At 51.0% G+C, this 27974-nt stretch overlaps 1 protein-coding gene across 5 annotated transcripts in view; it reads right to left on the bottom strand.

The window, feature by feature from the left end:
• Dnmt3a (DNA methyltransferase 3 alpha) overlaps positions 1–27974 on the bottom strand; it is a 111970-nt gene that overhangs the window by 21167 nt on the left and 62829 nt on the right. For 4 of the 5 annotated variants that reach the window (XM_057792271.1, XM_057792248.1, XM_057792256.1 and 1 more), the window contains exons 5-6: positions 22034–22077; positions 21472–21618 (exon numbers count right to left, since the gene is read on the bottom strand). In XM_057792271.1, the coding sequence (XP_057648254.1) occupies positions 21472–21618; positions 22034–22077 (191 nt within the window). Of the gene's footprint in view, positions 1–3660; positions 3739–21471; positions 21619–22033; positions 22078–27974 lie in introns of those variants that run through there. The other variant, XM_057792278.1, reaches the window with a different exon arrangement.

Genomic DNA, 27974 nt, shown 5'->3' with positions numbered 1-27974 from the left:
GGTGTGCAGACCCCGCGAGGCTCCTCAGCCAGCATGAGGCGTGCGGCTTGCAGAGGGAAAGGGTCTGATACCATTTCCACAGCAAGGAGTAGCTGGTAGAAGGCTCCTCCCCAGGCTGCCAAGTCTCTAAGACAGTCCTGACTGCCATCCCCTTTATTATCCCCCACAGCTCCTTTGTCTTTCTCCTCACCCCCTTCACTACAGTTGGTGAAAATTCTCCCACAACCCCCCCCCCGTTAGTCAGATGCCGCTGCTGATAGCTGCATAGCACCCCCAATCCACCAGCGCTGAACATGTGCCCAGCACAGCTTGGGCTGGCAGAGGAGGAAGGGGGCCTGCCTCCACCAGGACCAGCACAGCAGAGGGGTTAGCAGCAGGAGGCCAGAGGAAAGGGGAAGAAGGGGTTGCACGGCCAGTGGGGGAGGGGCTCATTAGAATAGGGAGCCGGGCAGTAGAACCACCCTCCTTCCCACGTTCACTACCCCTACCCCCCAAGCAGACAATAGGAAAGGGAAGGGTTAACTAGGGGCTCTAGCATTTGCTCTCTAAGCCCCGAGACTGCAGGGTCCAAGCGGGACACAACACCATCCCCCAATACCCATGACTCAAGAAAGCTGCTCGGCCTAGGGGTCCTCCGGCACAGGAAAGCTGCTGGACACCCGGCTGCCTACAGCTTCCTTGTCCAGTCCCGCCTCCTCAGGCAGCTGTACCGGCTCCACCTCCCTCTGCGACTCCCATTCCAAAGGTCAGAGGTCTAACTGCCTCTTGCCCCAAGCCCATGCGGCCTTGGGCTATCTCAGTATCATAAGACACCAGGCTACCCTTCTCGAACTTGAGGGTTAGCACTACTCCCTGCCATCACCCGCCACTTCTTTCTGGATGCCGGCCTAGTGATACAGGAATATTGGGGTGTACCGTGGGAGGAAACTGTCCCTCTCCAGAGTCCTAAAGTTGGTAGGGCCTTGAAACCAACATGGTACCGCAAGAAGGCACACAGGTCATCAAGAACTGCCAGGCACCAATCTGCCAACAGCTACGGCCCAGGCTGCTTCCAACCCAACTCTTTCCAGCTTTCAGTAGGCCGTCTGCGGCCAGCTTGCAGTTACCACTACCAGAACTGATCTCCCAGTCCCCTGAGCGTGCCCGGTGACAAATGAGACCAGTGAAGAGTGGGGCCTTGAAGCTCCTAAACACAAAAGTGAGTGGGACGAGCTAAGTGGGCACCCTCCGGAGCTCAGGTGGGCCAGGGAGGCTGACTTGACTCTTTGCCATACTGAGGGCTGCGGGGACCCTCCCACCGGCCCTGCCACCTCCCCGCCCCCGGTATCCCCAGGGCTCCGTCCAGGAACCTACCCATAAGGCCAGGTGCAGCCCCTCTGCGGTCCGGCTCAGGTGTGAGCCGCGGCCCGAAGCTCTGTAAATAGCTGCCCGTCTGGGGGGAGGGGCAGGGGGCGCTGGGGCTGGGGGCGGAGGGGGCCAGAGGGAGGGGGAGGGGGCGCTGGGGGGGAGGGAGGGAACATTTTCTTTGTCTAGAACTCCAGGTCACGTGGGCCCCGCTGGAGTTCCTGGTTGGTTACGCGCGGGCCGGGGGAGGGGGCCGGCCTCCTACGCTGGCGCTGGGCCAGCCCCTCACCCCGGCCCGAGGGGCGCAGGGGGCCTGGGGGCGAGGCTGGCCAGTCCGTTCCCAGGGCCCCGCCCCGCCTGCCAGCTCCTGCGGGCTGCCTGCCCTGCCCCCTCCCCCCAACTCTGGGGATGGGGGGTATAGAGAAGGATGGGGGCCCTGGGGTAGGCGGGCAGTGTGCGGGCTGCGAGGAGCCCAGAGCAGCCGCGGTGGGACGAGAAGCACAGACTTCAGACAACTTGAGAGTGCCGCGAGAAAGTTGTAGAAAGTGAGTTTCACAGAAGCACAAGCAAAGTTGAGAGAGAGAGAGAGAGAGAGAGAGAGAGAGAGAGAGAGAGAGAGAGAGAAAGAGCGAGCACGCACACGAACAAGTTTACAGATTAGAGATGAAGCCTGGAGTTTAACGAACGCAGTTTAGGGAAAGTCAGGACATAGACGCTGGTGAACAGAAGGTGTCACACACAGGTTGGGGCGCCCCAGAACAAGAAATGCTGTGGGACACCGTCCCCCATCTCAGTTTACGCTACAGGGGAACACGGCCTTCACTCCCAAGAGGACACTTAAAAACCTGTGCAGGTGAAGTACGCCTGTAATCCTACCACTTGGGAGACAGGAAGATCAGGAGTTCAAGGTCATCCTTGACTAACACAAGTTCAAGACCAGCCTGAACGCTATGAAACCCTGTCTCAACAGTTACGGCGTGGAGACATACACGAGCACGCACGCGCGTGTGATAGCTCCAGGAACCACCAGGTGCAGTCTAGGCCATTTCAAGTCACTCGAAGCAAAGGCACAGAACCCTAAGGCAGACATTCCCAGCCCCCATTAGGAGCACTGAAGCATCAGGTACAGGGAGGGACACTTGTTCCTGCTCTCAGGAAGTTGATAGATTCCACTAGACTTGGGGAGATGGAGGGTGTCATTGAAAGCAAACCCGTGTCAATAACTACCAAAACCACCAAGCAGGCGGCAGAAGATGACATCAGATGAAGGGTGTGGGTGACAGATGAGGCAAACGAGATCAGAAGTGGACCAGGAATTGGAGGGGGGGCAGCAAGAAGGATAAGTCAGATGGCAAGAAAGAAGAAGCTCTGCCAGCCTCTCCCAGTTCCAACGCTAGAAAAGGACGAGGCTGCATAGTGGGAACAGGTCAAGCCTGTGAACGGATGTATTCTGTACCATGGCAGATGTTCGAGAAAAACAAAGATTAGCCAGGATTCAGTCTGCAAGGTGAATGCTTCCCAGCAGGAGACTGCTGTGTGGCCGGTACACTTGTGCAAAGATCTGGACTTAAATTCTGATTCCACAACCATAACCTCGACACAAACCACTTAACCCCAAGAAGTCTGTTTGTCTCATGATGACACCTGCCCTCTGAAGGCCTGGAAAACCAACACCCTGAAGACAATGAGCTAACTCCCTAGGCGCCTGCTCACAGCCGGCAAGAAGGCACATACCAGCTGGAACAGGGATGGGTATAATGAGGTGAGGGGATGAACTATGAGGGAGACCCCCTCCATCTCACCCAGGGCTCTACTCACCCTTCCGGAGACCCCCAGAGCAAGTGAGCAACTGAATGGGCTTTCTCCATGTGCAACTTTGTGGGGGCAGGGCCAAGCCTGCAGTGCACACTGTAATCCCAGCATTTAGGAAGCAGAGAGATTGGAAGATCACTTCAAGTTTGAGGTCAGCCTGGGCTACAGAGTAAGACTCTGTCTCAAAAAAAAAAAAAAAAAAAAGAAAGAAAAAAGAAAAAAAAGAGAACAAAAACCTTAGTAGTATAACAAACTTCCCCAACAAGAAAAGAAGGAGCCATCCTTCTGCCTCAGAAAACTCTCGAGGTCCTCTGCTGCCTAGGTTACAGTATTTGGGCCAGCTCTCCAGGCAGCCCAAGCTGTGAAGACAAGCCATGAGCTTGGGGTTGGGGTCTAGCTCCACGGTAGACCACACGCTCAAACCATGGTTTCATCCCAAGAACACCCCCTCACCCCCTCCCAAGGAAGGAAGTCCTGAATTGACTCCTCTTGCTGCCCTCTGACCTTTAAGACACGAAAGACTTGCTTGCTGCAACCTCCTCAGGCACAATACCACCGTAGACCTCTCAAAAAGTTCTTGCTTTCCAGCTTGGCTGCTCTTTTCAGATGCAAACCATTCTGGCTTCTCACTCCTTTTGTAGCCAAGGCTAGCCTTGAGCTCATCTCCCTCCAGGTGTGCAGCACGCGCCTGGCTTTCAGATATTCTTCACATCTCACCGGTCTACAGAGCGTGGCTGACAACCTTAAATTCAATCCTATAGAGTTCTGCAACTTCTTCAGACAGACACCTTTCCGTGCAGCCAGGATGCCTGGCCTCAGAACTGAACTGAACCATTCTTGGTCCACATACAAAGCAGATTTTCTTTGACTTCTCAAAGTAAGGGAGTTCCTTGTGAGGTCTTTTGACTCAGATGAAGCTAATCAACTTAAAATAGCAGCATCAGGCAAGACAAGCCATGTTCTTGAAACTGCTTTAAGACTATGCTCCTAAGCCGGGCGGTGGTGGCGCATGCCTTTAATCCCAGCACTTGGGAGGCAGAGGCAGGCGGATCTTTGTGAGTTCGAGACCAGCCTGGTCTACAGAGCTAGTTCCAGGACAGGCTCCAAAACCACAGAGAAACCCTGTCTCGAAAAACCAAAAAAAAAAAAAAAAAAAGACTATGCTCCTAGACAGAAGATGTGCTGGATGTGAAGAGCCTGGAGGATGCCATGGGGGGAGGGAGGATCTGCCACAGTCCAGCAGAGAAGGTGGCCTCAGAACCGTGCCATGTTCTGTCTTGACTCGAGCCACCAGAGCTGATAAAGCACCTCTTAAAAGACATCTGACTCTCAACCCTCATCCTGTATTCATCGGGCAAACTCCATTTTAATTACATTTTCCAGTGGTACTCATTCCAATAACCCGCCAGCAAACATGGACGGTGTCATGCTCCGAGTGAAGCAAGTCCCACTGTGCCTGGCTGTCCCGGGTCACTGGAGCACAAGGTAAGAACTGTGTAAACTTCGTTTCCCAGCTATATAGAAATAAGATGAAGCTGGGCGGTGGTGGCGCACGCCTTTAATCCCAGCACTCAGGAGGCAGAGACATGGGGATCTCTGTGAGTTCGAGGCCAGTCTAGTCTACAGAGTGAGTTCCAGGACAGCTTGGGCTATACTGAGAAACTCTGTCTCGAAAAACAAACAAACAGAAACAAGATGAGTCTCCAGGCCAGATCACCAAGTGGAGAGCAGTGCTGTGTGGGGGTCAGTAGTAACAGTCACGCCTGTTTGCAAAGCTGTCCGTGGCCCCAGTACTGTGCCTGCAGCATGCAATGCCCCAGGGAAGGAGGGGTTGTTGCTGCCTTCACGTACAGGACAGGAGTCACCTACGGCTCCTATAAAGCCACATAGAGGAAATCACTATATCTTTTCTTCTGTGCAGCTAACTGCACTGATCCCAGACAGGGAGACCTTCCTAGCAAAGGGTATGAGGTCAGGATAGATGTCAGCTGTGAACTTGCCCTTCAGTGCACAGAAGCCTCAGTGTAAAGCAGCCAACACTCCAAATGACATCCAATGCCCCCACAACTCCAGAGGTCCCCCTAATAACAACACATAGCTCCACATTCTGCTCTTTCTTCCCCACAGCACCCTTCCCGTTCAACTTCCACCAGGTGAACCCTACTAGCCTTGCCTTCTAAGCCAGTTCTCTCCCCCTACCAACAAAGCTCCTCTAACTCTGGGCTGTCCAGGGAAGCAGCTCTAGCTGTATGTAGTAGGTTAAATTAATCACAATCAAATGAAAATTAAAGCACAGGTCCTCGGCTGCAGTAGCCACATTCCACTACACGTCCAAGAGCCACTATTTTGGGTGCACGGCACAGAATGCAAACAATCCCATTATCACAGAAAGTTCTGGATAGGGCTGCCCTGAGCCCCTCCTCCTTACCTCCCTTACTGTTCCTTATCTCCCCTCCTTTCCTGCACCCAGCCATTCCACTGTAAAAATCTCCTGTCAGCCTTGCCTCTTAAAGAGGACTGGACTCATCTCCATGAGATTACAGCTCCCTAGAGGGCAGGCATGGGATCTTCCTCGGCTTCCTGAGGAAACTATGGACAGAACACCTCGCTAACAATGGCGGAATAACTTGTGTCGGGCCGAACTGAATGTAACATTACACAGGAGCCTCATCTACACCCTTCCCCACATTCCAGGCTGCAGGCAGATCCTGTCCATAGCAGACACCCTAATGACTGCCAGGAGGGTCCTGCTTTAGGGCTCTCCAAAGCTGCCAGGAAATGTTCGTTTCCTATCCCCCTGCAACCCATATGGAGGCTGCGAACAAATGACCAGGACCTGCTGCTGGCAGTGAAGCTAAAAATAGCCTCAGAGCCAACAGCGTGGAGTTAGCAGGACTTGTTGCTAAGGAGACAGCCACAGAGCGAGCAACCAAGCAGGAGAAGGTGTCAGACATTCTCCAGGAGAGCAAAGGCTGGACTGGTGGACTCAAAGTTGACAGGGGTCCAATGCTCCCACCTAGAGATGGTCTGCCTTCTGGCAACTTCTGACTAGTGTTCAAGTGGGGGTAAATATTCCCCCCTGTCCCTCAGTACCTCATCTCCATGGTAACCACCAGGACTGGGGTAAAGTACCAGCCCCTGGAAGGGAGGCCTCTGCCTGGAGCTGGTTGTTATGGCAACATCTCCCCCCTTTCTTGTCATTCTCTCCCTCCTGGCTTCTTCTGAGGGATGAGGTGGGGGTCAAGACTTAGCTTAACCACCAGGACCAGGAAACACAAGCTTCCCAACAAGACTAAGCAGCCAGCTGCTCGAGGCTCCTGGGAGCCCAGGAAGGTCAGTGGGTCACAGCACGGAGCAGTGCATCCTCTCTCTTGGTCCTTCACAGGTGACCCTGCCAGAGAGGCCCAGAGGGAGATTTAAAAACACAGATATCTAGGCCCTGCTGACATGGATCAGCAGGCATGGATGGGGGCCAGGACTCTTAAAACCACCGTAGGCAATTCTAACATCAGACAAGTGGGGAGACCTCAGAAAGCTCAGACTGTGGGACACAAGTGAGGAACTGGGTCCGTAAGAGAATTGAGCCCACCAGAAGGGTCAGAGCCACCAGGTGAGAAGGACATGACCTAGAAAGGGGGGGGGGCACTCCCTCACCTCAATGCAGGTGTCCCAGGAGGGCCACCACACTTCCTAGGCCTTTCCCTTCAACCACTGTCTGACTAGGTCCTGAGTTGAAATCAAAGCAATGGACAGTCTGTTCCCTGTGGCAGACAGCAGAGGGTGGGGGCTGGGAAGCCTGCTTCCCACAGCTCAGGCAGATGATTCAGACTAAAAGAGAAATCCATCCTCAAAAGTAAGGGTCACCATGGCAACCATGGGTGCCAGTCTGATTGATTTTACATTGCCGGCCCAATCCCGGGGCCCTGCAACAGAACCTTGTCAGCTCAGAAGAACAGTATTTGGTCTAACGCCACACACCCTACCCCCATTGACCAGATCCATTTCCTGGAGTCAACTGTGAGCCTGCCAGAAACACCTACACCGGGATCCTTGAGCCTGGAGCACCTGCAATAGCCCGGCAGGGGGAGGAGCTCTGGGGAGGGGCAAGAAGGTGGAAGAGATGAGCTGCCATGCTTCTGTTACTCACAGCCTAATTGTGTGCCCAGGACCCACCACACATAAACCACAGCCGCCATTCAGGACAACATGCAATTAGACGGTAAATTGTGTGGTAGTGATCTTCCTACATGTGCCGAGGGAAATCAGGCTGCCAGAACCTCAAAGGCAGAAGATTCTGGGACTGCGTCCCAGGAATAGACATAACCTCTACGCGTTAGGGCAGGGTGCGCAGATCTGGAGGTCACCTGCAATGGCACTGTCTTCCTGGAGCGCGGCGAGGGCAGATGTGAGATGCACAGGGTCAGCTGTATACATTTCTACTTTGAGAAGTGGCCTGGAGCTGCTGGACGTGAGGGATTCTCACTAGCGGCGTCTAACACAGAAGCTAGAGGATCAGCCAGGAACCTAGTCCTTCCTTCTCGCTCACTCCCTATCTTTGCACATCCTGGTCTAGCCCAGGCACCCATCCCTGAGCCGTCCCTAGCTTCCAATCCTCTCAATCATTCCTACCCTTGAAAGCCCCAATCCACCAGGCCTGCCTGTGGGCTCCTGGTGCCATCTTCCTCATGCCACCCTGACCAGACATCCACCTACTTCCTCTGCAGCTCCGGACCAGCCCCCAAACCAGCCTCCTTTCCCCGATATCCCAAGGCTGCTAGGTCTGCAGTTCCACTTCTGTCTAGACCTGAGGACCAGGGCAAGAAGCACATGCTGGAGAGACTGCAGGGGCCGGGGGAGGCTGTGCTGCACAGATTCAGACCTCCCTTCCCCTAGCCAGAGAAAATCAACGGGAGGTGTGTGGGGTCTGAGACTGGGCAGGGTGTTGACAGCGATGACAGGATCTCTAGCCAGTCTAATGGACTGCGAGGCATCATCTGCTCGACGGAGACGGGTCAAAGGAAGCCCAAGAGGCTCACACTTAGGCAGAAAGACTCTGAGGGCAAGTTTGCTCAAGTGATGGATGTTGTCGCCCTGAAGAAACCTGAATCCGCAGAGGTGCTAATCACATTCAGCAGGGAGAGTGGGCCAAGAGGAACCACGTACACCACCCTTCCCCCACCCTTCCTCCAGGATCCAGGGGTCAGAGAAAGGCTCAGAGGACCACCATTCTGATTCAATCACGCAGACCTGAGTTTCAGGGTCCAGAGACGATGGGAGGAGCCCAAGCAGACTAGCTCGGCTACGGCTGGAAACAACAGGATGGCCTCCATCTCCATCCGAAAGAGAACATTTAAATCAAAGCCTTCAGTCCTTTCCGGACTTCCTACCCCCAGGGTTTGGAAAGTGAGAGCGGCAACCCCAGTGGAACCTTCCAATCACCTGAACTGTCACTCAACTTCCCCCAATGTGATTAATCCCCAGGCAGTGGTGTCTAAACAAACAGCTCCACGTGACCCTAGTGCCAGGGATGCAGCATGGGGGGCTCTGGGCTAAGTTTAGGTCGGTTCCTATCAGAGGCGAGTGCTTTTCAAACATCCCCTGGGGGTTGGGGCTGATATCCAGCCTGCTGACACTGCCCAAGATGAGAGCTTCAATGACTCAGAAAAGGTCGGTCCAGGAGCCTGTCTCTGGATGCCTGCGGAGGGACTGAGGGCAACGCACACTCGAACACACTGGTGGTGATGGTGGTTTGTTATTATTAGAATAGCACTCCCACCCAAGCTGGCCTCACCTCATGGGCCCAGACCATCCTCCCACCTCAGGCTGGCACTGGGCCTGTGGGATGGACAGCACACCTAGCTGAGCACCCTTAGGATGATAAAGTAAGTTTAACTACACTTTTGCTGTTTGGACCTCCCCCCCATTTCCTTGCAAATTGCATCGAGATTTAAATATACAGAGAGAGGACTGCCTTGTTCCTTTTGTTCAGCCCACCTGAGCTGGAACACAAATAAAGACAGGTGCCGCCTGTTGGCTGATACAGGCTGGGAAGCGTGGCAGTGCCAGGGCAATGGGGAGTGCCCCCTGCCGTAGCACTGTAAACAACAAACTCTACTCCTTGTAGCTGACTGGAGAGGTGAAACCTGGAAGGTCAGGGTGAGGGGCTGAATTTAGGGAGAGCTGATTCTCAGGCTCACACCTGTAATCCTAGCACATTAGCTGGAAGATCAAGAGTTCGAAATCACCCGCATCTATATAACTTCATCCGCATCTATATAATGAGTTCAAGGCCAGCCTGAACTGACAAGATACCAAGCCTCAAGATAAAACAAAAACAAAAGGAACGCTCTCTGGCTGGCCCAGGAAGTTCTTCAGGAAGCTGACCGCTCCTGTTTCTCCTTGTCTTGGTCTTGCTGTAGGTCCTGTCTATTTCTATTACTCCCCCATGGCCATTCATGGTTTAATGCTAGCTGCTCAAGAACAGCTTGCCCCAGACCAAGCAAAAAGTACCCCTTCCTGCAAAATGCTCTTTCCCACAGTAGGGTACACAGAAAGCTTAGAGGTAACCCCCCACCACAGGAACCAATGGGAAAAAACAAGCTAGACTCTCCCCAGGTTGGCCTGGAACTCACTCTTAGTCGGGGACAGTAAGTTCTGCCTGTTCTACCTGACCCTCAGTAAAGGTCAAACACAGCCTCCTACTGGCCCTGCTCCCGAAAACCTTCTCTTTGAGCCCCCTTACACCACACCAAGATTTGGCATGTTAAAAATGCAGGCCAGGTTCTCTCTGCCTCCAGCTGCAGACAGCCTAATTTCTCACCATGGCAAGAAGGTCCCCATGGTGGAACCAGCAGCTTCCTCTTCTCACATACCCTCCCAACCCTGTCCTGCGTATTTCTTGTTGTCTCGGACCAGCAGCTTTGAATCTTCTTTTCCTTGCCCATTCCTTTTCCGAACTGCCTTAATTAGGCTTGGTGAAGTCTCCAAGGAAGCCCCCCTCCATGAGCTTCCCTATCATCCCCCAGGGGGGTCGTGATCCTCCTCTAAGCTCTGAAAGCACTGGTCAGATCTGGTCTGCCTAACACAGCCTAGCTCACTCAGTCTTCCAGCCTCCTCCACCATGCAGTGTATTTCTGAAACAATCTGTGTCACCAGCACAATAAGTTGGGCCTTTAGTCAATGCTGAGTTAAGGCTCCTTAATTCCCTCTAATAGACCCTGAGCCCATGTGGAGCTACAGCATGAGGGCCCTTTCTCCCTAGGAGCAGGACCTCATCGGGACCTCCCTGATCAATGGGCAAAAGCGTACGCATGCGTGCGTGCATGCGCGCGCGTGTGTGTGTGTGTGTGTGTGTTTCCTGGTTACTTATTTTGTTTTTGTTTCTTTCTGAAACAGTCTCAGTTGGACCAGAACTCCAGATAGACCAGACTGGCCTAGAACCTGCAATATTCCCCCCCCCCCACCCCGTGCTGAGGTTGCAGGGAAGTGTGTATCACCATGCCCAGGTGTTTGAGATAGTCTCCAGTAGCTCAGGCTAGCCTTGAACTTTTGGTCTTCCTGCCTTTACCTCCCAAGTGATAGAATTAAAAGTGAGCACCAATACACTTGGTTTGTGCATCGCTGGGGATGGATCCCAAGACTTCCTGCATAATAGGTAAGCATTCTACCCACTGAGCCACACCCCCGGCCCACTTCCTTTTCTGGGTGTTTTACTGTGCATATATCTGCACACCATGTGCATGCAGTGCCCATGGAAGCTGGAGAGGGTGTCAGATCCCCTAGGACTGGAGTGTTTTTGTTTTGTTTTTTGGTTTTTTTTGTTTGTTTGTTTTTCGAGACAGGGTTTCTCTGTGGGTTTGGAGCCTGTCCTGGAACTAGCTCTTGTAGATCAGGCTGGTCTCAAACTCACAGAGATCCGCCTGCCTCTGCCTCCCAAGTGCTGGGATTAAAGGCATGCGCCACCACCACCCAGTTTAGGACTGGAGTTATAGACAGTCGTGAGCTGCCCTGAAGAGCAGCCAGTCCCTTTAGCTGTTGACCATCTCTCTAGTCCCCTGGTCTTCTTCTAGGATTTTAGTTATTTTTGTTTTTCAATTATATGTGTGAGTGTGCAGGGACCCACAATGGCCTGGGCCTGAAGAGGTCACTAGACAGATGCCTTGGAACCGGAGTTACAGGCACTTGGGAGCCCACCGATGTGGAAACGGGGACAAAAGGGTCCTCTGCAAGGGCAGTCAACACTCTTAAGCTCCCAACATTCTCTCCAGCCCCTAAATTGCATTTGTGGATGTGTGGTCAGAAGATAATTTGGGGAAACTGGTTCTCTCCTTCTACCATATAGGTCCCAGGAATTGAATTCAGGTTGTCAGGCTTGGCAACAAGTGCCTTTACCTGCTGAGCCATCTTGCTGGACCACAGCCCAGCCCTCTTAAGAACAGTGCAGGGGGTGGGGTGGTCTTATGCATTCTAGGCATCTACCTTATCCCTTTTATTTTGGTTTTTGAGAGCTGCTCTTGCTATGACTATGTAGTTCTGATCAGCCTGGAACTCACTATATAGACCAGGTTAGCCTTGAACAGAGATCCATCTGCCTCTGCCTCCTGAATACTGGGATTATATTCATGAGTCCCTCCTATCCAGCTCTAGGCCTTTAGAATCAGTAGCTAAAACAACAGAGAAGGGAGGGGCACAGTGATGAAGACGGAAAAGCGGGACTCTAGCTCCAAGCCCAAATAATCTACAGATTATCTTATAAGCATTTTCCTAAGGGTGCTCTGTTGATTGTGAGCTCTGAGACATCATTTAGGGCATTTAATTTAGAACTGATGTTTGCAGCAGTACAGGTGATGGAGGGCTACGGATTATGATTCCAGCTCTTCCCACCCCTGAACAATAAATGTCTAGAATTCCTGGAGCTGGGCAATCCATGTCTATCACATTATAAAACAGGACAATGAATTGATTAACTAATCTGGAGCAGAAGCTAAGACTCGAAACCAGGCCTACAGAATTCCACTCCGGCATTATCTTAATCCAATTTTACAACTTCAGCTGTAGCCCTGAGAAAACAGCAAGTCAAGGGCAGGGCAAGGGCACCAGGGAACAGTACTGAGAGGAATGAGTCTGAGGGTCCGCCCAGATGACAAGATCTGGGGAGGTCAGCAAGCCAGGGGGCCACCCTTCTGAATTCAAGGCACCAAAGAAAACAAGTCTAGGTGCCAGGCAGAAGTAACCTGAGAACGGGAGCTGGTTTTGGCCAGGGGACTTCCTAAGGCCATGTATGGCTCTGTTCTAACTAACCTGGGCCACTGCGGAGGTCAGAGGACAGACCAAAGGAGTCAGCTCTCTTCCTTCACCAGGTGTGTTCTAGGGACCAAACTCAGGTCATCGGGCTTGGTGGCAAATCCTTTACCCTGAACCATCTTGCTGTCCTGATAAAGAAACTTATTACAGAACTGGGGGTTCAGCTCAGTGGTAGAGCATGTGCTTAGTGTGCACATGTAGGGGACACTAGGTTCTGCCCCAAGCATCAAACCAAATATAACCAATGTCAGGCTGCACTTCAGGTCTGTGGGAAGGTAATGCTCCTGGACAGGCAGAGGTCAGGGAAGCTCACCCCTTCCCCGAGGTCATTAGCCATAGCCAGCAGCTGCACCCTGGGGACATTTACTACCCTCATTTATTTTCTCACGACTAGAAGTGGGGACTGTTCAGAAAGCTATTCTCTCTGTGCCCAGAAGTGAATTCTCCAGTGTGCAATCTTCTACCTTGAGCTGGAGACCAGCTTGGCTACCTACTGAGTTCCAGGACAGTCTGGGCTACAATGGGAAACCCCGTTTCAAAACAAACAAACCAACCCAAAGGTAAGCCTTTTGCACCTGTAATCCCAGCATTTAAGAGATGGCAATAGGAGGATCAAGAGTTCACAGCTCCAAGAGTCAAGTTTCAAGGCCACCGTGGGTTAACTGAAACCCCCTCTCAAGACAAACACCAGAAACCGCCCCAGCCCATCCACTTATCACGGCAGTCCCTTTCTGACATTTTCCAAAGCCCGGATGTGCAAAGGTCAACCTAGGAGGCCTTTTCTGATTATGGCCTTCACAGGAGCCCCTTTAAAATGCTCTCAGCCATTTGGTAATGTTTCAGTAAAGCTGTGGCAGCTGCAAATGTTCCTATTCTATCCAGGGTGGCCAAGCACTCCCAAGGGCAAAAGCTGATCATGCCAAGAGCGAGGAACATCCGGTCAGGTGGCACCCACTCCATGGGGCTGCTGCTTTGCGCTCAGCTTTATTGGTCTCCACGGCAAACTGCTCAGGAGATCACACCTCATTCAGCTCAGCGTCCACAGACCCTCACAGGAGGCCCCTGCTCAGGGCGTGCAGGGTGATTACTTATTAAATGACACATGGCCCAGCAGGAGGTGACCCTCTAGACACTCACAGGCTGTTCTTCCGGGACACACAGGAAGCAGTCTGTCACAACCTCTGGTTGTAAAGCAAAGGGGAAGCCACATTTGTTAAAACTCCCAGAAACAGTAGCAACACCACAAATGGTCAATAAACATATGAAAAGATAACTTAGCCTCACTTGGTTATTGGGAAATGACAATTAGAATCATAACAAGAGAATGCTTTCCTACCCATTCTATTAGCAGAGTGCGGTGCGGAGCTAGCTGGGGTGTGAGTCAGAATCAGTGTGGCCCTTTCCTAACAATCTGACAGATTTTATAAAATACAAAATGCACACCACTCCTTCCACTCAGGATTCTCTTTCTAGGGTGTGGTGTTATGGAAACACAGAAGCAGGCTAAGCCTAGCATGCATGCAGATCCTGCTTCAATCCTCAGCACACACACTGATAATCCAAGCACCTAGGAAGTGAAGGCAGAAAGGGCTGAAGCTTAACTCATCTTCAACTACATACCAGATCTGAGGCCAGCATGAGCTACCCGGGACCTTCCTCACACATATCAGGGACCTTTTACTATCACAGCGTGCCAGGACAGCAAAATACTGTGACCCAAATGGCCAGCAGGGAGTCTTGTTTCAAAAAAAAAAAAAAGTCATAGTGCCGGGTGGTGGTGGCACAAGCCTTTAATCCCAGCACTTGGGGGCAGAGGCAAGTGGCTCTCTGTGAGTTCAAGGCCAGCCTGGTCTACAGAGCAAGTTCCAGGACAGGCTCCAAAGCTACAGAGAAATTATCCCGAAAAACCAACCAACCAACCAAAACAAAACAAACCAAAAAAAGAAAGAAAAACATCATGGCAATTCACAGCGAAAATAGAATAGTAATTATGTGGCTAAACTGGCTACCTTATTGGAAGTGAAAACCCAGAGTGTAAAGTGAGACTACAGAATGGTGCCTCTCATAAACACGGACCTATGAGGAGTCTTAGATTCTCAGACACACACACAAACAGAACAGCTGTGACATGCATCCACCAAACACATCCAAGACCTCAAAGTATTTTGTTATCTATATGTGTGTGGTTTCGGACACAGCATATTACACTGTAGCTAGCCTGGAGTTCACTAGACAAGGCATTCTGACTGAACCTGTGGTCATCCTCCTGCCTCTGCCTCCTGAGTACTACTCTGATCTCAGTGTGTGCTATTATGCCCAGCTCTAAAGCATATTAAAAGAATTAAAATTGTGTGTGGGAGAGTCTTGTAAAATAAGAATGTACTTGTGTACTACGTAGTTTGTTGTTGTTGATGATTTTTTTTTTTTTTAAAAGTCCTATCTTAGAAACTAATAAAAGTAGGTATCAGCAAGATGGCTCAGCTGGAACATCTGCCAGTTAAACCCGATGAACTAAACCTGGGGCGTGTGGAAGGGTGGGAGAACAGATGTCACAAAGGTGTTCGACCTTTACATGTACTTCATATGTAAACTTATAATACGTAATAGCACACACAAGTACATGTGTAATCATTTGCCTGGTGAGGTGGTGCCTGCCTTTAATCTGAGCATTTAGGAGGCAGAAGCAGGAGGATCTCTGTGAGTTCAAGGCTAGTCTGGTCTACATAGAAAGATAGTGTCTCAAAATAATAACAGTAACTAAACTCCTAAAAGAGCCTTAAAGGTTGTATGTTCTTTATTAATTCATATACTTCTGTGTTTAGTATTCTGTCTTCATGCAGCCCACTTCAGGCAAGTCTGTGCCTTGGGACAGCTTGGTGCTGAAGTCTGAAGAACCACAGGTGGGAACCACTAAAGCCAGCATTTGCACAAAGCCTCCAAAGGCCTAGGAACAAAGCCCTCCCTCCCCTTCAGGAATGTGATGGGTTTACTCCTGGCTGGACAGCCTAGGGTGGGGGCAGGGTGCACCTAAGGGCAGGAGGGGGTGGGGAGACCACAGATTGTTACTATCACAGTGCTATATCATCTGATAAGCCTGAGGATGCCTGAGCCAGAGCCCTACCTTCAAGCTGGAATTCTGGGATATACCAGATACCCTAGCACCTGGAATATGGGAGGCCTGCCTTGAAGTGAGTTAGGATAGCCAGGGTGAAAATGTTAGTGAGTCCTAACATCCACCATGGAGGTCACAGGGTTGAAACGATGGGAAACAGCCAGAACCTGTATATGTGATGGGGCATTGGGGAGCTGCCATGAGCCCTGTAACAGGGCTCAGTCATTTATTACAGCAGGGTCAGCAGACAGAAGACAGCAGCCTCCGCTTTCTGGCAGGAAGTCCCATTCAGAGATGAAGGAAATGGCCGTTTTCATCATCACTTATTTCAAGTTTATTTCATTTGTGCAATGTAAGTTATGTATTTATTTTTTAAAAGACAGGCTTCACCTGCTATGTAGACCAGGGCTAGCCTTTGAATTCAGAGATCCAGCAGTCTTGACCTCCTGAATGCTGGGAAGAAGGCACATGCCATCTTCGGGACTTTATCTTGGGCAGGGTGAAAAGTATGATCTTCCCCAGTGGCTGAGATGTGACTGACAAAGGTGGAGAAAGGGGAAACAGGCCGTGAAAGGAGCTTCTTATTTGTGTGCGCACTGAGACTGAAGCCAAGGCCTCTAGCTTGCTAGGCAAGTGCTCCCCCATTGGGCTACATCCCTAGGTCTAGGAAGGGGGCTTTTAAGGTGAAAAAAGCCTCCGAGGTGGTGCAGATGGAGGTGGGAGCTAGCGGAGACTCCCAGCAGCGCAGGCCAGCCCTTTGGGCTTGGGCCACACATTTCCATTCCTGACAAATGCTGGGAACCTCGGAGATGAAGTAATGGCTTTCAGAATGCTTCCTGCCCTCCTCCCTGAAGTCCAGTTCATCCTCTAAAGTCCAAAGCTGCCTCCTGCTGATGAATCTCGGTCGGAGGCCTGTTCAGAGCCCTGTACTTCCTTTTTGTTTTGTTCTTTTAAGACAGGGTTTCTCTGCAGCTTTGGAGCCTGTCCTGGAACTCACTCATTCTGCAGGTCAGATCGGCCTCGAACTCACAGAGATCCACCTGTCTCTGCCTCCTGAGTGCTGGGATTGAAGGTGTGCGCCACCACTGCCTGGCTGGTCACTGAGCTCACGGGACTCAAACTGTCTGAGAAGTTTTAAAGCAGGGATGACAACGACATCCCATCCATGTAGAAAATGTTTGAGGGTGGCAGTGCCTGGGAAGCAGGTGCAGTTGTGGCGGTAGAGGCATGGAGGGTGTGGGTGTGATCAGGAGTGGGAAGGGCAGGGAATTCAATCCATGAAAGCTTTTCTAGTGAATCTTTTTTTTTTTTTCTAAATTTTTTTTAATATTTATTTATTTATTATGTATACAATATTCTGTCTGTGTGTACGCCTGCAGGCCAGAAGAGGGCATCAGATCTCATTACAGATGGTTGTGAGCCACCATGTAGTTGCTGGGAATTGAACTCAGGACCTCTGGAAGAACAGGCAATGCTCTTAACCTCTGAGCCATCTCTCCAGCCCCCTCTAGTGAATCTTATGCTAGGGAAATGAAAGTGGGTTCTGAGGCACACATGAGTGATCCTAGTACTTTGGAAGATCAGAAATTCAAGGTCAGCCTTAGCTACAGAGCAAAAAAAAAAAAAAAAAACAAAAACAACCCCCACCCCAAACCAAGAAATGCAGGTAAGTGGTAGGAAGTGGTAGGTGGGTCAAGAAGGGGAGACCTGAGCAAAGGGGGACAAAATATACTGCAGAGCGTAAACTTCAGGGGCATCAAGAAGGCCCAGGGAAGCAGTTATCAGAAGAAAAGGTCAAAGGCTTAGGAGCTAAGGTTAGCCTTAGAAGGAGGTGGGGAGGGTGGAGAGCTGGCTCAGCAATCATGAGCACTTGTTCTTTTTCTTTTTTAATATTTATTTATTTATTATGTATATAATGTTCTGTCTGTGTGTATGCCTGCAGGCCAGAAGAAGGCACCAGACCTTATTACAGATGGTTGTGAGCCACCATGTGGTTGCTGGGAATTGAACTCAGGACCTCTGGAAGAGCAGGCAATGCTCTTAACTGCTGAGCCATCTCTCCAGCCCTGAGCACTTGTTCTTGAAGAAGGCCCAGGTCTGGTTCCCAACATCCACATGGTGCCTTACAACTCTTATAGCTATCCATAACTCCAGTTCCAGGGGATCCCACACTCTCCTCTGACCTCTGTGGGCACCAAGCACACATATGATGCACAGACGCATATGTAGACAAAGCAGTCATACACATTAAATAAATCATATATATATATATATGTGTGTATATATATATATATATATATAAAAAGTGGGCCCGATAGTTTCTGCTCTGTAGTTTGGAAAGCTAAAGCTACCTGTGTTTTACCAGCAGTTAGTCCTTCCTTGTCCCCTAGCTAGCAGGGTATGGCATTTCGAGCTAAACTCTTTAAGATTGGGAAACCTAAACTTTAATTGCATTCTGGCCCCACTCCTCTCCTGCCCTGGAGGCTTGTGGCCAGTCAAGGATCAAGGCACGTGTAGTTACAACTCAAAAAGATCTGTAGACCTAGTCACACTACAAGTCACAATTCATTTTATTGCGAGGAAGTATATTTTGTTTTGAGGTCTCCACACTGCAAGTCACAGGCACCTCCAATATTTCAAACTCAATCAATGTTTTCCACTTTTCTGTTAATGCTTAAAGACCAATGGCTTCTGTGTTGGGTGGGGTGAGAAATCAAATGCCCAGATCTAGCAGAGACTAGAAAAGCTTTTGATAACTGATAATTGCTTAAGTAGGTGACAGATACATGCATATACAGAGATACTGACATAGATATAGAGATATTATGTGTTATACATATCTGCATGTATTATATAATAGATTTCTCATTCCACTTTTGTGTATATTAACAAATGTTCCTAATTTTTTAATTTTTTGAGACAGGGTCTTTCTATGTAGCCCTGGCTGGCCTGGAACACCCTAGGTAGACAGAGCTGGCCTTGAACTCAGAGAAACTCATTGTCCTTTGTCTCTTGAGTGCTGGGATTAAAGACATGCACCACCACACTTGGCCGGTGTTCCTAGCTTTTTTTTTTATTAGTCTATTCTGTTTCAAGACAGGTTTTTTTGTTTTTGTTTTTGGTGGAGTATTAGTTTGGGATGTTTCACATTTGTTTATGACAAAGAAGTGTTGCATTCTTTTATACTGCATTTGGTTAACTCTGTGAAGCTGTGTTATTCTGCCTGTCTAAAACACCTGATTGGTCTAATGAAGAGCTGAATAGCCAATAGCTAGGTAGAAGAAAGGACAGGTGGAACTGTCAGGCAGAGAGGATAAATAGGAGAAGAAATTTGGGGAGAGAGGATAGAGGAGCAAGAAAAGGAGGACTCCAGGAGCCAGTCACCCAGCTACACCACAAGCCACTGAGGAAGAAGGAAAGAAAGGTATATAGGATAAAGATAAACGTCCAGAGGCAAAAGGCAGACATTATAAATTAAGAAGTTGTCAAAAAACAAGTCAAGCTAAAACCAGACATTTATAATTAAGAATAAGCCTCTGTTTATGATTTATTTGGGACCTGGGTGGCACGCTCCCCAAAAGAGCAAAGAGTAAAGAGCCAAAAGAGTGAAATACCGGGGCTGGAGAGATGGCTCAGTGGTTAAGAGCACTGACTGTTCTTCCAGAGGTCCTGAGTTCAATTCCCAGCAACCACATGGTGGCTCACAACCATCTGTAATGAGATCTGGTGCCCTCTTCTGGTCTATAGGCAGGATACTGTATAAATAAACAAATCTTAAAAAAAAAGTAAAATACTAAGAACTACAAAGGTTTCACTGTGTAACAGTCCTGGCTGTCACTCTGGAGCTCACTCTGTAGCCCAGGCTGGCCTCAAACTCATAGAGATCCACCTGCCTCTGCCTCCCAAGTTCCAGGCATGCGCTGCCCCCACCTGGCTCCTAACTTCTTATTTTTGTTTTTTTGGGTGACTGGGGCTTGCTGGGTGTGTATGTGTAGGTGGGGCTGAGCTTGAACTATGTGGTGACATACAGACCAGGCTGGCTTCAAACATGTATCTTCCTTCTTCAATCTCAAATATTGGTTTGAGATTGGTTTGATTATAGGTGGGTGCCATCATACCTACCTTACATGTTCTGAGTTTAAATTTCTAAACTGTTACCTCCATTTGTTTGTGTGTGTGTGTGTGTGTGTGTGTGTGTGTGTGTGTGTGTGTGTGAACATCTGCGTGGAGGATGGAGGAGCTGGTTCTTCTCTGTGGGAGTTTTGGAGACTAAACTCAAGTTGTCAGCCTCAGTGACGAGTTCCCTTATTGACTGGGGCCAACTTAGCAGAAACTTAAAATTGTTAAAGATGGATCTTCATTTCCTAGGAGTAGGAAAACCCCTTCTAACTGTGCCTCAGGCTGACCTCCACGTGCTGATTGACAGAGGAGACCCCAAGTCACCACCTCAGCACCTCTGACTGGGGGCTCAGGAACAGAAGCACTGCACACACACAGCAGGAGTGCCAAGGTCCCAGGAGAAGAGAGACAACAGTCGCTTCCTGCCAGTGCACCCCAGGCTCAGTGCTCAGGGCTATAGGTGCCCCTCTCAGACCTTGGCCAGGCTGCCCTTTCTCCACTCCTTCAGAAGGATGACTTCTGCCTTCCTGGATCCCAAAGGAACTAAAAACAAAGCAGCCAGAACCAACTATATCCCCTCCCCCTTGTTAGGAACTTTCTCTAGGGCCAGCCAGCACACATGGTCAGATAGCCTGAGGTCACGGCCCTGTTTCCTCTCCCTCCCAGTGGGAGTGGTCCCCACAACCCACCATTCCCACAGCTGATCTTCAAGGATTGATGGCTACTTAGGTCTTTATCTGCCTTCCCACCTCCTTCCCTTTGCAGTCCTGGGCTGCTTCCAGCTTCCTCCTAGATCCCACAGAGGTTTCTTGGGAAAAGCACCAGCTCCCTCAGGCTTGACCAGTGTGGGGCATGCCCCCACTGTCTAGGGAAACCAGCTCTCCCAGACACACTTTCTCTCCTGGTTTCCTGTGCCCCTCTCAGGCCCACAGCTGCAGCTCTTTTCTCATTGGCCCACAGCCTTGGTAATTTGGCTGCCGTTCTGCCATCTATTGAGCAGACTCCACAGACCTTGCCTTGCTTTCACCTTGGAATCTGCAGCCTAAAGTCCAGCTTCCAGCTCCTTGGCACTGAACTCTGAAGTTTTTTGTTTGTTTGTTTATTTGGTTTTTTGAGACAGGATTTCTCTGGGTAACAGTCCTAGCTGTCCTGAAACTTGCTTTGTAGACCAAGCTGGCTTTGAACTCACTGAGATCTGCCGGTCTCTGCTTTCCAAGTGCTGGAATTAAAGGTGTGCACCACCACCGCCCAGTTCAACTCTGAACTCTTGATCCCAACAACTAGTCCTACCAGAGCAAACGGCACAGTCATCACCTTGTGCCCAGGCCAGACCTGACAGTGTCCTTGTCATGGCTGGAGCAGCTCTCTGGCCTGTCCATCGACAAGCCCTTGATCCCACTGTCCTGTCTCCACTGCTGCCACCTGCACCCGAGTCTTTTCTCTCCTTGAACACTGTCCACATCTAGACAGTCTGAGCAGGAAATGCCACCGAGGCCTCACTGAGCCTTCAATCCGCTTTGTTCTTCTCACACATCAGAGCATCAACTCCACATGAGCAGCAGCGCCATAGGCATGCGCCACCTCCCCCATAGCTAGCACCCCAAAAGGACGATGAGGGGACAAATGAACCACCTAGCCTAGCAGTAGGAGCCTGGGAATTCTCGGAGTTAACCCTAGCAGAAAGTCTCAGCCATAGCCTGGCAACAGTTCCAGAGGGCAGCTAGGACTGAATCCCGGTTTGTGGCTCTGACACCTGGCACCGAGGATAGAAGGCATCTCACCTCCCTTTTCCACCGTGCCAGCCACTCGTCCCGTTTCCGTTTGCTGATGTAGTAGGGGTCCCCTGCCTGGAAGGTGAGTCTTGGCATGGGTCGCTGGCGGAGGCTGGACTCCCAGCCCAGACCACCCCGCAGCCGGCCCCGGGAGCCCTAGGACAGAAGATAAACAGGCATCATCAGGTGGGCACGGGCACCCGAGGGCTTGCCTCTCGTGCAGGGGACACTGAGACGGGCCACTCACCCCAAACAGAATACAGAAGTCCTGGCTCCTGGCCAGAGGAGTTGTTGGCCCCAGAGTACTGAGGAGGGACTCGAAGTTGGTAGGGACACAAGAACAAGATAGTGGGGGAAGTGCTTGATCTCCGGAGGGGGATGAGCTGGCTGCCTGGCTAGGGGACTTCCAACCTCCACCCCCACTTCCTCTCCTTCTCACAAAAGGACACCAAAGAAGGGGCAGGAACCCACCCTCGGGCCCCCCTCACACACACTCGCCACAGTCCGTCAGAGAGGTGGCTTTCTTCTAGAAACAGGATCCAGAGCCCCTGGGGGTGAGGAAAACACTTGCCTCCGTTTTCATGGATTCGATGTTGGTCTGCTTCTGTTCTTTGCCTGTGGAAAGGGAAGGACAAGGGGACTGTCACAGGGGTGGCTTGGAGGAGCATCTCTCCATTCCTGTGTCAGCCACGCTGGCTCCAAGGACACAGAACAATGTCTGATCCAGGTCCCAGACCCAAGAACATAGGAGTAAGAGAAAAGCCGGGGGCATGGTTTCTGGCGCATGAACCCTACTCTCAAGCACACAGAACAGGTTTCGAAGCAGCCACCATCCGCTGCTGGCCTCCAGCCCCCTTCAAAGTGAGGAGCAGGAGGGTGAAGAGGCAGAGAAGGGCTTGAGCTGAAGAAGCCAGGCTGTTCACTTCTTTGTGTGAGGTAGGAAAAGGTGCCCAGATGTGGCCAATGGGCCAGCTGGACTGGACCCCGGTGGCGCAGCCCTATCTTTCGTAAGATAAACTGTAAACAGTTCCAAACAGTATTAACATGTAAACTGTCCTCTGCTCCTGGCCCACTCTCAGATCATCAAGAGCAGTCTGGATTTGAACTGCCTCAGTTTGACCCCCTAATCTCTGCTGTTTCCTCGCCAGTGTTCTAAAGGTTAGAGTGAGCACTGGTGTGGAGCAGGGTTTGGCATACAGTAGGTGCTTAATATGTGTCATGTCAGCATGTCCCCGCCCCAAGGAACTCCTTCCCTGTAGCACACATTTCTCTGTTCTTCTGGCTTTTCTCAAAGTTCTGGCCTGGGCACTGATTCCAGTTCCAAGGAGGGACATCTGGGCTGGGAGCAGCAGTCCCCACAGCGCCATCTTTAGGAAGGACTCTGGGCCCGACATGAGGGCTGCTACATCTTTCTTTCCGCTTCTGCCTGCCCGCCCCGCTCCTCTCCCAGCCAGCCCCTCTGCAGCCAGCTGTACGGTTTTTCCCAGCAAATGGGGAGAATTCTGCTGCTTTTCACTTAGGTGCCTGAATGTTTTTTTTTCCCCTGAGGCTGAGAAAATACAGGGCTTAGGCCCAGAGCAGGAAGGTCACTAAGGTTGGCTCATGTAGCGTGGTGTGTAAGGGGAGGGGGTACGGAGACAAAGAGCCCCAAACGGAAAAAACAGCCCCTGCTGCATCGCCTAGCACAGGAGCGGAAACCACCCGCAGCAGCATTTACGGCTCTTAATTTTTAGCCTGGACGTTTCCCTCTTGTTACCAGACATGACCTGGGGTTCCTCTCTGCACCTGCCCTGAACACCCCGGCAGCCACGTTTGCCTGGCTTCCATCTACGGTGGTGGGAGGGAGCCAGGGAGGGCAGAGCCCCTGCGGGACACCCCATGGGTGTGGACCCCGTGGGAGGTAGGTGTGGCGCTGGGCCTCGTGGAGGCGCTGCGTGGGAGGAGCGTGGTGGCCGTCACCCACGTGTGGGTGGGGGCGTGCACCCTCCCAGCACAGGGTACGTGGTTGTCCTTTTAAGTCACGTCTCACCCGTCACGACTCCGTCTCTTCCTCCACCGTCTCTCTCCCACCGCCTACTTTCCACGGTGCTCGCCCTCAGGCCTGCCCTGGGCCTCCCACCTCTGGGGCCAGCCCCTCCCTCAGACCTCGCTGCTCGGCCCAGGACCCAAGCTGCCAGGAGGGGGCGCCTGCTCTGGATCGCATTCCACACTCCTGCTGAGGCTGCAACAGCTGCAGCAGCCATGCAACAAGCGGCTGAGGGTGGTGAGTGAGGCCCCCAAGCTGACCCACGCTGTCGGACTATCTACTGACCCCAAGAGTTTTCTGAATACCCACCACCACCACACCCAGTGGCTTTTGGTTTCGTTTACCAGGAGTGATTTGTTTATTAGAATACAAGAAAATCTGAGCTGAAAAGATGTATTTGAGTTTTCTGAATGTTTCACACGAGGCAACTGAGGCCTGGTGAGCAGATCTATAATCTGATTTCAGGGCTCCTGACTCCCAGGTGAGCTACCACCGGTATTCCTTGTTTCCTTTGCCAGGGCTCCAGCCCCCAAGGTCTTCCGAATGGAGACTTCCTGAAACAGTTGCTAAATGGCTTCTTTCTGGAATTTTCTCCCCGACAGACTGCGCATGCCCACGTGAGAGAGCGTCCTCTCAGTCACACGCAGGCACAGGCGCGCACTCTCTTCCTCTCTCCAGCCTGGCCGGCAGATTGGCTGTCTTAGAATGCTGGGCGGTCCCTCTCTCTGAGGGCTCCCTCTGTCTGCTCCTGGCACAGACCCAGATTCCCAGAGCCAGGTGGCTGCGTGCCTTCCAGAGTGGCCCTGGAGGAGAGGAACATGGCCCCAAGAAACCCCAGGTCCTGGGGACAGGGGAGGTGAGGAGCTTCAAGTACTACCCAGCAAGGACCACCAAATTCTCTTTACAATGAGCCAGTATCCCGGTGAAAAGGCAGATGCCAGATTTAATATAAGCATGGTTACTAGCCCATATTTCTCTCCATGCTCAGTCTCAGCAGAGCGGCCTTATGCTGACCCTCACCCACTCCTCTGTGACAGGCTTCCTGTATCCCAGTCTGGCCTCCAATGCTCAGTAGCTGAGGATGAACTTGAACTTCTGATCCTTTTGCTTCTATATACCAAGTTCTGAGACTACAAGCACATGCTTATACACCTGGCTTCCCTACTTTCTTCCCCACAAGAAAAGCAGAGACGATAAAGTCTTCCTCACATGGCACAGGTTGACATCAGACAGCGTGAGGATGTCTAAGGTGGAGCTACAGAGTCTGTATCCTGGCTTCCCAGGTACTATAGACACAGCTAGCCTGTGGACCACCCAGCAGTTGAGGGCAGAGCACACTGTGCAGTATAGGCAGGCACCATGGCTTTCCAGGAAGGATAGATGGAAATCTCTGTTGCCAGATGTTTGATTACATTGTGTAAAGATAGTCACTGTGACTGGTTTAGTAAAAAGCTAAATGGTCAATAGGCAGGAGGTATAGCAGGGACTTCTGAACAGAGAGAGCTCTGGGAAGAAGAAAGGCAAAGTCGCCAGCCAGGCACAGAGGGAGCAAGACGTGCAGAGGAGAGGTAAAAGCCACGAGCCAGCACACAGACGAATAGAAATGGCTTTGCTTAAGTTATAAGAGCCAGTTAGAAACAAGCCTAAGCTAAAGGCTGAGCTTTCATAATTAATAAGTCTCCATGTCATTTTTTTTGTGAGTTGGTGGCCCAAAGAAAAATCCGCCTACAACTCTCTGAAGAGTCTTGGAAGGAGGGGAACTATGTCTGAGTCTCTTTGTTCCTCATCTGAGATCTTCAGCGGGCACACACTATCAGCTGACTGCTGGGGCAGAGACCAGAGTCTCTAGGAGGCCACTGCACACCTCTCTTGGAATTCTAGAGTCAGGAGTGAGTGCTCCCAAGTCAAATGGAAGTTGAGACCTTGGATGTCTGTGCCTACCATGCTTGGACTTGCCTTAACTTCCCAATCCAGCCTATCAACGCTTTGACGTTTCTTTACCTCTTAGACGGAGGCATTTGCTATCTCCCTCCATCTCTGCGGTCATCTCCTTCTATCTCTATGGATTCATTTTGCTTATCAGAGCTGACTGCTTCCTCCCCACGCCTGCAGCAGCCCCCTAACTTCTCAGCCCACTTCCCAGACCTTTCAAACTGCTGGGGAGTCTACATGGAAAGTCACCTTTTCCAAGCAGCCTGTCAGGTCCAGCTGTAAGAAGACAGCTAGCAAAACCTGGCTTGGTCACTTGCCACCCACTCCCTGCCACATCCTTCCCCCTGGCTCTCTCCCATCCAGTCTGGTGGCTTCTGTTCAGCCTCTATGCCCTGCTCTCTCCACCTTGGAACCAGTCTGTTCTCACTGTCTTCTCTCCCCAGCCCTCCCGTGATGGGCTCCAGCACAGCCAATTAAAAGAGAATAGCTCAGGTCCTGATGTCCTAGCTCCTCACGGTACTGTTCGGTACTGTTCTAACTCGAGGAGCACTGTCTGCGCACAACCACACATGTGATTTTGTTATCATATTGCTTTTGAGAGAGGAAGCTGAACTAAAAGTTGTTGGGCAGAAGATAACCTTGAACTCCTGACTTTCAGTCCTTTTCCCAAATCCTGAGATTTGGACGCTATGCCAGTTACTGCAGCGTTGAGGGTTAAACCCAAGCTACATGTCTAGCCCTAATGGCACATCTGAAAGGGCAGAGTCTTTAACCAACTGTGAAGTCCTTGAGGAAAAGAGCCAGGTTTCTGTTCAGGATGGCTTCCACAGGCTGGCACAGGACCTGGCACACACCAAACATGTTTAATGAACACTCGCTGGCTGACTGAGTGCCTAAGAACTGGAATGCAGACAGGAAAACCCTTAAACAAACCCTCAAGGTCAAAGAGCAGCCTTGGAGCTCTGGCTTCATCCTGCCTGGTGGGAGGGACTGCCCTGGCCCTGGCTCTGGGCACCTGCCTTGTGTGATCCCAGCACTCCGGAGGTGAGTCACAGGAGCACGGCGGCTGGCTAGGAAGGGCGCTGAGCTCTCCTGCATGCCTGCCACTGTGAACTGCAAGGAGGTATCTCTCCTCAAGCTCTCCCAACACTCCTCTGAGGCCTGGAGAGCTGAGAGCCACACAGGGCAGCGCAGCAGAACAGAGCAGAAGAGCAGGAGAAAACGTTTACCGATCCTGGGTTGGAGGGTTAGATCAGTTGGTACACTGCTTGCCCAGCATACATAAAGTCCAATGCTCTGGGCCCAATCCCCAGAACGACATAAAGACAGGTATGGGCAGCCAATATGGCTCAGCAGATAAAGGTGCCTGTGGCCAAATCTAACAGTGAGTTTGATCTCCATCCCAAGGGTTTACATGCTAGGAGAGAACAGAATCAAGTTGCCCTCTGACCCTGATATGTATGTCATGGCATGCTCAAGTACCACACCCATACACACAAATAATAGAATAGGCATGGGGTACATGGTTGTGTGATCACGGAACTCAGGAAGAAGGATCAAAAAGTTCAAGATTAGGGCCAGGCAGTGGTGGCTCATACCTTTAACCCCAGTACTCAGGAAGCAGAGGAAGGCAACATTTGAGTTTGAGGCCAGCCAGGGCTACATAGACCTAAAAAAAAAAAAGACTTCTGCGGCCAGAGGCAGGTTTGGAGGCATGAACAAGTCACTTCCTAAACTGTACTTTCATCTGGGACTGGGGGTGGGGGTGGGGGCGGCACTAAGAACACCTCCTGAACAGAATCACTGGGAAGAGTAAACAGAAGAACAAATGCAGAGCGCCTCAGAGCACACTCTGCACATGGTGGAACATCAGAAATATTTGCTGAATAATGAATGAAAGATATTTCAAAATAAGTCTGGAAACCTCTTTTCTGGAAATATTCCCTCTTCTGCATAAATATTAGGTTTGGATTCATGCAAAAATAAGTTATGCCAATTAATCAATTTACTCATTCCATCATACACACTTGGAAAGGAAGACTTTCTGAAATTAAAATGCACATATGCAAAACAACCTGGCAGGGCCCGGGAGGATCAGACTTGATAATGGAGGAGGAGGTGCTGTGTAAACTGTGAAGCCCGGTACAAATGCTAGCTGTCCTCATTACTCACTTGTTTACAGCTTGCTTGGCCCTGAAATCTCTGGCTTAACCTAAAAGTGAAAAGTTGGCAACTTTCCAAAATTCGGAGCTAGGCCACAAAGTCCCCAGATGGAGAGGTCTGAGTAGGGCAGGCGCAGCCGGACTCCTTCAGCCCTCCCCTTAGTGTCCACCGTCACAATCTACATGGTGGAAGTTTACTATGGAGCCAGCCAAACTACAGTGTGCCAGCAGAATCTCTGCACCGGGACAGGTGAGCATGGCATGTGTCCTCGTGAGCCCAGGCAGGTCATGTATAAAAGTAAGCAGTCCAGCTGGCAGTGGAGGGAAACTGAGGCACACAACCAGCATAGAAAGAAGGGGGGGCAGGCTGGAGAGATGGCTCAGAGGTTAAG

This window comes from Chionomys nivalis, chromosome 1 (assembly GCF_950005125.1).
Source record: "Chionomys nivalis chromosome 1, mChiNiv1.1, whole genome shotgun sequence".
NCBI classification, from domain to species: domain Eukaryota; kingdom Metazoa; phylum Chordata; class Mammalia; order Rodentia; family Cricetidae; genus Chionomys; species Chionomys nivalis.
This window is presented reverse-complemented; position numbering and strand designations above follow the sequence as displayed.